General features: G+C 50.3%; 1 protein-coding gene across 2 annotated transcripts in view; it reads right to left on the bottom strand.

The window, feature by feature from the left end:
• Window positions 1–1,034: 1,034 nt before the first annotated feature.
• Window positions 1,035–11,161, bottom strand: part of Csrp1 (cysteine and glycine rich protein 1) — a 33,140-nt gene continuing 23,013 nt past the window's right edge. For both annotated transcript variants that reach the window (XM_029480667.1, XM_021169373.2), the window contains exons 3-6: window positions 8,012–8,180; window positions 6,562–6,691; window positions 2,616–2,709; window positions 1,035–2,185 (exon numbers count right to left, since the gene is read on the bottom strand). In XM_029480667.1, coding sequence (XP_029336527.1) covers window positions 2,109–2,185; window positions 2,616–2,709; window positions 6,562–6,691; window positions 8,012–8,180 — 470 coding nt within the window. In that variant the 3' untranslated portion in view covers window positions 1,035–2,108. The remainder of the gene's footprint in view (window positions 2,186–2,615; window positions 2,710–6,561; window positions 6,692–8,011; window positions 8,181–11,161) is intronic.

Below are 11,161 nucleotides of genomic sequence, written 5' to 3'. Positions count from 1 at the left end.
AAAAGAAAAAGAAAAAAAAAATGGAGTGGCTGTCTTTGGCCTTGACCCCACAGCGCCACCTGGTGTCTAAAGGTACAGAGCAAGCTCGGCGCCTGCAGATAGATCCCTGCGACTTCCCACCGTCCACGCAGTACCAGGGCCTGCCTGATAGCACTGTGCTGGGCGGAGTCCTGCCTGCGCGGCCAGCAGAGGGCAGCCTGTCTCCACCTCTGGACGCCAAAGGCACGCATCCTGGTGCTCTGTGGGTCCCGCCCAGGGTAGGAGGATCCATTTGTGTCCCTGAGAACTTCCTGTGGGTCTTGAGACCTGTTTGGGAGCTGTCCGCGCCACTTAGGACTGGCACTCTTAGATCTCCAGCTGTTGGGCAGGTGTTGCCTTGTGCTGTGGTGTAGGTAGGTCCGATGAGGAGCACTGCTGGCCTGATCCTTTAGCTAATACAAGCATAAGACCTGTTGTTTAAACTCTACTCACTGCTTTGAAAAACTCAGTGTGGGCACATTTTCATGGACTGGCACAGCCTAGCTCTGGGTACAAGGGGTGTGCCTATGATGAACAACACTACAACCCTTCAGACAAGCCTATTTCCCAAGCCTGGTCTTCCGTGTACCTGGTTGTGGGGCCCTAAGAGAAAAACAGACAGCTTTCTGCCTCCCCCCAATGTCACACACACACACACATTTTCCAAGAAGTGAGACTTCTGGAGTTGATACAGGACGTTCCTCTGGCTGAGTTTCTCTGTACAGGGGGCTTTCCAAAAGCTAAAGTGTTGAACATATTGTTGGGACCAAATTGAGCCTTTCAAAAGCCAAGTCCACAAAATTCCCACATCCTGTGGTGGGCAAACAGGGTGAGGCCATGGCCTTTGGTCATTTGGTTCCCTTAGAATCGATACTAAAAAGTAAACATTCCATAGAAAGTTCCAGAGTGGTTCTTTTTGGTTCATTTCTACTAGGCCTTGCTGAGATTGTTCTGGTCTGATCCAGAACTGGCTCCAGGGTGTGGCAGGGCCCCCATAGACAGACAGGAAAGCAGAGTTCAGTTCTAAATTGCTTTATTGATCAGATGATAAATCAGCTTCAACAGCCCATGCCTACAGCCCTTGCAGCAAACAGCTGTACAGCCTTGTCCCCTCAGTTCCGGGGAGCATCAAGACCCGTCCCCCCCACCCCCCGACCTTGGGGCCTGGATGGGGTGGGCAAGGTAGTAAAGGTTACTAGAGAAAGGTGGGGTAAAGAAAGAAGGGTCTGAGTCTGGGTTGGAGGGGAGTGAGGACTTGGGGTTCAGAGGAACCCTCAGGAGTGGCTAGAACACAGCTCTACCCTGCTGCAACAGAAACTGTCCATTTCAGCCACCTGGCCCAAGGTTAGAACTAGAATTGGCCACTCCAAGATCTGGACCACTGATAAATGTAAATACTTGCTCAAGGTATTCAATAGGATCTCCCTTGCCCATCAAACTGGGAACTTGATGCCTAAGGAGGTCAGGCAATCTCTAGACTTTGGGGTCCTCTGAACTGGCTTGTTCTCCATTCCTAAGTAAAAGATACTATTTGTACATTCAAAGGCAAGGGCCAGAGAAGGAGCTCCTTCCGATGGCCCACAATCCTATCGGCACCTCCCTGCAGACTCCCCAGACTGAGATACACCAAGAACTCAGCCGCCTACCCAGAGGAGACTCTCTGGGACCCCAAAACCACAACCCTCCCTAGCCCAATTCTGGTTCTGCCTCCCTGCCTCAGGTCTCCTGCTTTGCTCTATTGGTCTCCAAAGATGTGGGCTCAGGTGTCCTGGCCAGTAGAGGATGGACATTCAGCCTAGAAACAGAGGTCTGTGGGGGGTGAGGTGTGGGGAAAGGGACCTGGAAAGGGGGTGACTAGACAGATGTCTCCTAAAGGTAATGGCATCAAATGCCAGGCAGGAGGAAACCCTTCGTGGGGAAGGAGCTCAGGCAGATCCCTGAGCCACAAAAAGCCAGATACCCAAGTCCAAGGCATTAGTGATGTGCAGCGGGGCTGAGTGAGGGAGAGGAGCTCGGAGGTGTCCAAGGCTTGGGAATGGACCGCTGATGAAAAGCTTAGGAGTAAGCAGGGTGCGCAGGCGGTGGCAGCATCACTCTGAGTGAACCAAGGCTCCAGCTCCCTGTCCAAAGCCAAAACCTTTGGGCCCAAAGTTTTTGGCATAGCATCCTGCAGAGAGGAAAGAAGGGTAAGGATGTACTCCTGTCCCCAGAGTAGCTCTACCCACCACTCCTTGTGCCTGGTCTCTGGAGGAAAGCCCATCAGTGCCCACCTCCCCGTCTCCATCGTGCTCCTAGCCTCAATAGTGAGGAGAACCATGTCCCCTTTATTTCAATGAGGGAGTAAATCGTTTGCTGTCTTTCGGTCACTAGACGGGTATTAAGATCCTAGGCTCCACCCTCATCCCTGGCACGTGTTCCATCTGATTCTGGCCAAGTCTCATTCTCCTTCTCTCTGGTTTCCCTGTTGTGCCATGAAGAGGCCACCCCAACCCTTGGATTGGAAGGCAAGAGGGCTGGTTCATTTAGCGACAGCATAGTCGCTTGGTCTCCAGCCTCCTCCAGCCTTCAGATCTTCAGAGAGAAGTGGAGCTACCCACCTTTACAGTAGATCTCACCATCCTTGTCTGCCAGGGTGGTCGACTCAAGGCCTTTGCCACACTTGGCACATCGGAAGCAGGACTTATGCCAGGACTAGGTAAGAAAGGAAATGGGGAAATGGTTAACATCACTGCCAGCGACTAGGGGACCAGCCCACCATTAGATGTCATCATGGACAGGCATTTTGCAAGTCAGGTTGGGGTAGCAGGGATGCTAGGGGAATATGGCCCAGACGCAGAGGGAGCAGGCCAGGCACCAAGTGCACACTAGTAATGTGCCGCCATGGATGTGACGTGTTACCATGGCTCCCTGCTCACTGGTTCCAGCTGCACCACAGAAGGGGGTTACATCCCATTTGGGTAGCTGCAACCCCCACAGGTGGGCAGGCAAGCCTTCACCACACCATTCTGCCTGTGAAACTGGTATGGTTCTGGATTTATCTTGGCTCTGCCACATGCTACTTGAATGGCTGCCCCCCCACCCCCACCCCCAATGTCCTCGAAGGAGACATTTATCTGTCTCTGTTTATCTTGCAGAGTGGATGTGAGGATTTCATACTAAGATGACTGGTACACAACCACAGAGCAGGCAACCATCACTGTTATTTTCCTGGACTAGCCCAGCCTCTAAGGTTCTAGCACTTGGTGCCTAGGCAGCCGTCAGAATTAAATGGCTTCCGCAGAGTCAAGTGCTTGCATGGGGCCAGGCATGGAGGAAGCCCTGAGTCAAATCTGTATGGTTTCCGAAAGGAGAAAAGGTCTGTCTACAGTGTACTGAACTCAATTGAAAGCCACAGAAGGCCCTTTGTGATTCCAAAAGGTGCCCTAAGGCAGCACAGAGCAAAGAGTTTCTCAAGAGAGGCAGGACTCAAGTCTGTATGGCATTCACATACACCCGCATGCATGCGTGCATGCTACACACACACACAGCTACACATCAACAACACAACTCAACAACCAACTCCCATCAGCAACATCTGGACATGCCGGGTGGTGTGTAGGTGGAAGAGGCTGGCCACATGCAGCTGGGACAACAAAACAACCCCATGTAAGGCCAGTGAGTTCCTCAGTGTACCCCATGTAAGGCCACTGAGGTCCCCGGTGTACCCCACGTAAGGCCAGTGAGTTCCCCAGTGTAACCACCAATGCCCAGGCTGGAGGGTAGGAAAAGCCGCTGGGGCCTTCAGATTTCCGGGCCACTGGATCTCACCCCTAAGCTCTTCCTGTGCCCAAAAGACAGCAGCAGGGGCCCGAGATGGGATGGACAGATCATCTTCACTCTCCTTCAGTGTTCTGTGCAAGCAAACCTCTTTGTAAAGCAGAAGCCGCTCCCCCAGCCCTCCAGACTGCAAGAAGACTGAATTATACACAGGCTACCCAGAGTAGCATCTTGGACTTTCCAGCCACTCCTGAAATAAGCTTAGTGTCTTTGCCCATTCAGCCCACAGTGAAAGGCACACTGTCCCTAATGCCTCCTGGGGGGGGGGGGGGGCGGGGGGGCAGGGGGCTGCTTCTCATTTCCTGTTGAATTCAAAATTATTCTACTCCCCAGGACAATTATTTTATTTCATTGTTTTTCAACACAGGGTTTCTCTCAGAAGCCTTGGCTGCCCTGGAACTCACTCTATAGACCAGGCTGGCCTCAAACTCACAGAGACCCACCTCCCAAGTGCTGGGATTAAAGGCATTTACTGCCGGACCTCAGTGCAGTCTCTACCCTATGCCATGGAAATAGAGATTCCTGGGTATTTCTTTAATAATTTCCTACTTTCATAAGCAAAGGGAAAAGATGACTTCTGATGTTATTATGTCTTTATTTTTCCTCCTTTTTGGGGGTTCAGTCTGAGATTACAGGCATGTGTGGCCATGACAGACTCCTGTTCTCACGATACTTAAGGCTCAACAGTGCCCACTACACATGTATTTCCTCATATAATCTTAAAAACATTTTGTATGTGTGAGGCAGTCATGGTCTCACTTCATCATGGCTCCACTCCCTTGGCCCTCATTACGCATAACTGATGCTCAGGGAGGCTGCTCATGAATAAATGGCAAAAACCAAGATTCAAGCAGATTACAGAAGGCCTAGACAGTTCATCACCACAGTAGGCTTAACAACCCTTTCCTGTCTTCGAAAGTATAGAAATGTTTTCAAAGAGGTTAAGTAGCCCATAGTAAAGTCAACAGTAGTAAGAGGCAGGGCTTCCGAATCAGGCAAGCCTAGCTGGGCTCCTGGCTTGCTTCCTAGCTAGAAGATACAGGCATAGAAAATACTCATTCCTATGGACTCCCGTTTCCTTGGTCTGTGTGATGGGGATAATCTCAGCAGCAATGCAGAGGTCCCGTGGTCCAGACTTGGCCCAAACACTCATTCCCGTTCCACACTCCTGAGCCATTCCTCAAGATCAAAAGGCCTTCAAAGCCATGGGCCAAACCAAAAGAGCTGGCCACGGGCTCCACGCACCATGGGTCCGTTGACTTGCTGTCTGAGCATGGCAGATCCAGATGTCCTCTCTGACCACACTCCTTGAGGGTACGTGTTCTGTGGTCTGCTGACTCTTAGTCTAAGACTGCAACCCCCCAGGGCTCTCCTGCTCTTTCCTGAATATCAAGGAAATGACTGCCAGGCTGTTTGGACAGTTGGTTGTCTAGAGTGATTCTCCTTGAGCACTGCAGAATGGAAGCCGGAAGCTACTTCCAGAATAGCACAGGGACAGGGTAGGCAAAGGAATGAAAAATAATATGGAAACCCCTTCCAGCAGGCTGACAGAACCTTAACCCAGAAAACCTCTGTCCTCAGGGTTATATGAGTGCATCTGACAGAATACATTCCATCAAACAAAATATGTATTTCGTGATGGTTTATAATTGTATTTTATAATTGTAATATGTATTTCTGGAACCAAAACTCCTAAAATCTAGTTAAAGCTGTAAATCTTCATCCTAGAAAGAGAAACCCTCTTAGTTATATTTATTTATTTATCTTTTATGTATATGAGTATACCATAGCTGTCTTCAGACACACCAGAAGAGGGCATGTGACCCCATCACATGGTTGTGAACTATCATGTGGTTGATGGGAATTGAACTCAGGGACCTCTAGAAGAACAGTCAGTGTTCTTAACCACTGAGCCATCACTCCAGCCTGAGAGGCCCTCTCAGAAAACGTAGCCATGTTGCATTGGTGACACACACCTTTAATACCAGCACTTGGAGAGGCAGAGGTAGGTAGATCTCTCTGAGTTTAAGGCCAACCTGGTTCTAGGACAGCCAGGGCCTCACACAGAAAGCCTGTCTCAAAGAGAGAACAAGAACGAGAACAAGAGCAAGAGCAAGAAGAAGAAAGAAGGAGGAGGAGGAGGAAGAGGAGGAGGAGGAGGAGGAGAAAAGGAGGAAGAGGAGGAAATGGAAGGAAAAAAGGGAAAGAAGAAAAGGAAAGAAAGAAGGAAGGAAGGAAGGAAGGAAGGAAAGGAGGGGAGGGGAGGGGAGGGGAGGGGAGGGGAGAAGAGAAGAGAAGAGAAGAGAAGAGAAGAGAAGAGAAGAGAAGAGAAGAGAAGAGAAGAGAAGAGAAGAGAAGAGAAGAGAAGAGAAGAGAAGAGAAGAGAAGAGAAGAGAAGAGAAGAGAAGAGAAGAGAGAAGAAAGTCCAGTAATGAAATCTTAGGGGATGGGCCCTTCAATATCCACCTACATCCTTAGCCTTAGCAATGTCCTACAAAGTGACCACAGACAATCTGTGGCACTGGAGATGGTTGTTTGTGGTTTGGGTGAGTTCTCTAGGATCCAGGACAAGCAGCCCACAGGGCCAGGTCACTCAATCTCTGGAAGGAGACTAAGTGCAGGTCTCAGGCCCGGAGCAGATCTAGAGTCATCCATCACACAGCTCTGTAATTCACATTTGGGAAGCACACATCCCTCTTCCCTCCCTCGTGCCCTGCAGCGCCTTACCTTCCCAGCACCGATCACCTTCTCGGCAGCATAGACCGCCTGGCTACATCGGGGACAGCGCTCAGAGCCGCCAATCTTCTGGGCAAACTTGGATGCATTGGGGTTGGTGGTGGGCCTGTGTCCAGGGGCTCTACACACAGAAGTACATGTGGCAAGATGACTAACAGTGCAGTGGTAAAACCCTTCCCTCTCTTGCCAGGGACAGGGCCATCAGAGCTAAGGCCACCATGGCCTCTGAGATCCCAAAGCTCAAAGAATTGGCAACACCACACACTTTCCTCATTGCAGAGTTAAAGCCCCCAGTCATTTAGCACATCATTTACTAAGACTCCCCCCACCCCACCCTGCCCCTCACTTCTATAAATCATCTATCATTAATTCTTTCCAGGAGAAATCTGCTGACAGAGCCTTCCCATTAGGGCAATGACCTTGGCTGAAGTCTGGCGAGTCTTCATCATTGCATCCACTTCCCCACGGCAGAGCCGACGGCCAGGCTGACAGCCACCCTTTCCCAGCAGCTCAGAGGCCAGAGATGACCGAGGGTGAGAGTGGGGAGATCCAGTGACACGCTGGGCCATGGCCCAGCAAAGGAACCTACTTCCCCTGAGCAAGGGTGAAGGGTAGCGGGGCTGACACGCCTCTAATTTTCAATTATAAAATGAAGAAGTTGGACTGTAACTCTTAGGGTCCCTTCCAGCTCTGGCACTTGTAAAACTATAGGTACTTAGCTGTCCCAGCAGCCCCTCAGAGAGACCTACTCTGTGGCCTCCTTTCATGTAGTCTTATTTTATTTCTTCTTTTTTTATTTCCTTTTATTTGATCTCTCTCTCTCTCTCTCTCTCTCTCTCTCTCTCTCTCTCTCTCTCTCTCTCTGTGTGTGTGTGTGTGTGTGTGCATGTGTATGTGCATGTGTGTGTGCAATTAAGGTGAACATGTATGTGTGCGTTCATACATATGAAGACCAGAGGTCAACATTAGGCGTCTTCTTAACTCCTCTCCTTCTTATTTTTGGGGACAGGTCTCTCCCTGAATCTGGAACCTGCCAATTTGGCTAGACAAGCTGACTACCAAGTCTCAGGTATCCTCCTGTCTCCTCAACGCTGGGACTGTAAGTACATAGTGCCAGTACCCAACTTTTACACTGGGTGCTTGGGATTAAACTCGGGTCCTCATGTTCATGCGGTAAGGACTTTACCAAGTGACCCCTCTCCCTGCCCGGTTTGGGATTTTATTTAGACACAGTCTCTATTTGTAGCTCAGGTTGACCTTGAACTCAAGATCTTCCAGGTTCAGCCTCCTGAGGATGACAGGCACGGGCCACCATGTATATCTATCTCTCCCTTTTAAATCAGTGCCCTCCACTGTTGAAGCAAAGGTGTGTCATTGGTGTCCATTTTAGGAACAGGGCGAGAACTCAAGCAAAGGTAGAGAGAAGGGAACTGGTACTCACTCCTCATGCTTGATGCCCAGAGACTCCCCCTTGTCCGTGCTCAGCGTGCCTGCGCCCTGCCCGTAGCCATAGCCTTTCGGGCCATACTTCTTGCCGTAACATGACTTGCAATAGATCTCTTCTCCATGCACTGCCACGGTGGTGCTGTCCAGATTCTTCTTGCAGACCACTGCGGAGGAGACAGGGGGATGGTGAGATGCATCTGGGGGCCTCCCAGGACTGGACTGACTCATGCAGAAAAGGAGACCAGCAGGGTGGCCAGTGGGCTGGCCTCCAGGAATCTGGGGGTGTTTCCCTCAAAGCTCTGTACCCTGGTAGCTCTCCAAGTCTCAGTGCGCCCCAAGGTTCAGAAGCCACAGCCTAGGCAGACCTGAGCCACAGAATTTTCTGTGGCTCCATCAAAGCCAGATGGAGTTTTTCATTCTGCCTTTGATAGAGAGACCATGTGTCCCAATAGGAGAGGAAACAGAAGGGCAGAAAGGAGTTCAGGGTTTTCCTGTCTCTGGCAGTGGCACAGAAAGAACACATCTGGGGGTGTTATTACAGCAGGAACAGGAATGCAGGTGAAGTAGTACACCCCCAAAAGAAATGGAACGTGGAGAAGATGCCGAACACGGTGGGTTTTGAAGTGAGATACAAGTCACTGAACCACAGGGAGAAGAGGGGCTGGACACAATGGAAAGCTGTTCTGAGTCACAGCGTAGGAGAGGCAGGGATGGAGTGAGCTAGAAAACCTTTAAGCTGTGAACACTTTCCTGTTACTCTCACAATGCGCTGTGCCAGATATCCAACATACAAGGTCCGTGGAGAGTCTGGAACCAGACCCTGGCTCTCCGTTCCATCTAGGTGGCTGGGACAAACTAGTTTGCCTTTCTAGGCTCTGTGTCCTCATTTATGAGTGTGGCTAATCTTATCGGCCCTAAAAGGCAGTCAGGAAAATCAAGTGAGATCTCAGATGTGACATGCCTGACTCAATATCCTACGCAAAATAGGTTCACAATAAATGCCAGCTATCCACACTAGCATTGTGTACAGGTGGTACCATGGAACAGAGCATCTGCCTCCATCCTGCCTCCTACTTCTCCCAGGGGACTCAATTTAATATCCCCTAAATACTGGAGTTGAGTCTGCCCAACTGAACAGCATCGGAGAATGCCTCCTTTGAAGCTGGACAGACGTCTACAGACACCAAGGGAGAGGCCAAACTTCCTTACCAGTTGCCATTCTTGGCCTTTAAAGGACCAGCCCTCCCCCAGGGAGGGGGTCCCAGGTTGGGGACTTCAGGCTAAATAAGGACTCTCTTATCCAGGACTTGAGATCTCTACCTCATTCCAGTACTCTCGGCCACCCAAATATGGAACCTCCCACCACCTCCCCTGAGGCTTGGCTCCCGGGAACATTAAGGCAAGGCGGAGAACAACTGGGCCAAGGCTCCAACATTCCCTTCTAGGGAGGGAAGTCAGGAACTAGCCCAGCCGGGACCTGTTTCCCTTAGACCTACTTTGAATCAGGAATTCCAAAATCGTAGGGAAGGCAGAAAACAGAGAGAGCAATGGTTAAAGAGGAAAAGACCTTTTTTGGCTGGTGTTTCAAACCAAGGCACAGTGTCTTGACACTGGAGACACCAGCCAGGACCTAAAAGCCCATGCCTGTAAATGCCCCCCTGCCCCCATACTGGTCAAGACCGCCTGCTCCTTTCTGCGTTACCTTGGTTTTCTCAGAGGTACAGCCCCACCCACTATAGCCCCACCATAGCCTCCTCCCCTTCCACCCAAGTAATGCTAGGAGGGGTTTACTTGTGGGGTCGCCCAAAAAACTTGGCCAGGGAAATTTTGAATATTATCCTTCATTCAAGGAAGACCTGAGTAAATGTCTACCAAATCAGGTTAAGCAAAAACAGAAACAAACAAAACAACAACCCTAGGTCACTGAAGCCCATTGCCTGGAAACTGTTTCCAGAGGCTACCTGGCTCCATGCTCTGTGCGAATATGGAAAAGAGGCACCCACTCACCACACCCAAAGATGGCGAGTAACCGTCTCTGGAAGGAAAACCAAAACCCACAAAACTGTTCAGGGTCACGGAGTCTTCCAGAAGCAAGACCAGGCCTGATCCCAGCTCTGATTTCCAGTCCTGGTTTTCTGCCAGGCTGTCACTCTTCCAAGAAGTAGAAAGTGAAAACTGACCTTAAGCCTTAGCCTGGGGGTCAGAGTGGCTCTGGGCTTCTCCTGTGCTCAGAGAGACTGGGGGACAGCTTAGGGTCCACCACAGACCTCCATTGGCCTCCAGCACAAGGCTGACTGAGACAGACAGGCTTTTCCTGTCCACAGAAATGGCTGCTCAGGCTTGGACACACTACCTCAGGGAAGACTCCTAGAGGCCTGGACTCAAGCTGCACCTATTATCTACTTGCTGTCTAGGGGGAAGAGGCATCTTTTTCTACTGAACTGATGGGAGAAAGAGTGGAGGTGAAGGCAGGCTTACAGTAAGCTTCTCGCCTCAGGCCAAACCGAGGAAGACTTAGTCCTCTTATCCTTCCTATTGCACCATCCTGGCTTCCTCATACCTATCCTAAGCCTCCAGGAAAGTATATCGAGGGTGACAAACTGAATTGAATCTATGACCAAGGTTTGGAACTAACAGACCTTCTTTTAAGGATCTATCCTAGGCTAACAAAACAGCTCCAACTGCCATGCAGGCCAGAACCTGCTGGCCTCTCCCTTCTTGAGGAGGAGAAACCCTTTGACTCCGTGGTTACCATGGATTCAAGGCAGACATATCAACCAGCTGACTGGAAGGGAGAGTGATGCTCCTCCCAGTCCTGACCAAGTCTCAGGTGAGATCCCATCATGCACTGGTGCTGTCTGGGGTACTAGGGATAAGACCATGGGGATATAATCCCAGCATGCCTAGAGCTCAGGACTCCTGGTCAGCCCAGAGCTCTGACCCCTGGGAACTACACAGGCCCAAGTCAACACACACACACAAACTATCCCCTAGAGCAGTGGTCCTCAGCCTTCCTAATGCTGCGACCCTTTAATACAGCTCATGTTGTGGTGATCCCCAACCATAAAATTATTTTTGTTGCTACTTCATAACTGTAATTTTACTACTGTTATGAATCATCATGTAAATATATATATATATATAT

Source organism: Mus caroli, chromosome 1, assembly GCF_900094665.2.
Source record: "Mus caroli chromosome 1, CAROLI_EIJ_v1.1, whole genome shotgun sequence".
Classification (NCBI taxonomy): domain Eukaryota; kingdom Metazoa; phylum Chordata; class Mammalia; order Rodentia; family Muridae; genus Mus; species Mus caroli.
This window is presented reverse-complemented; position numbering and strand designations above follow the sequence as displayed.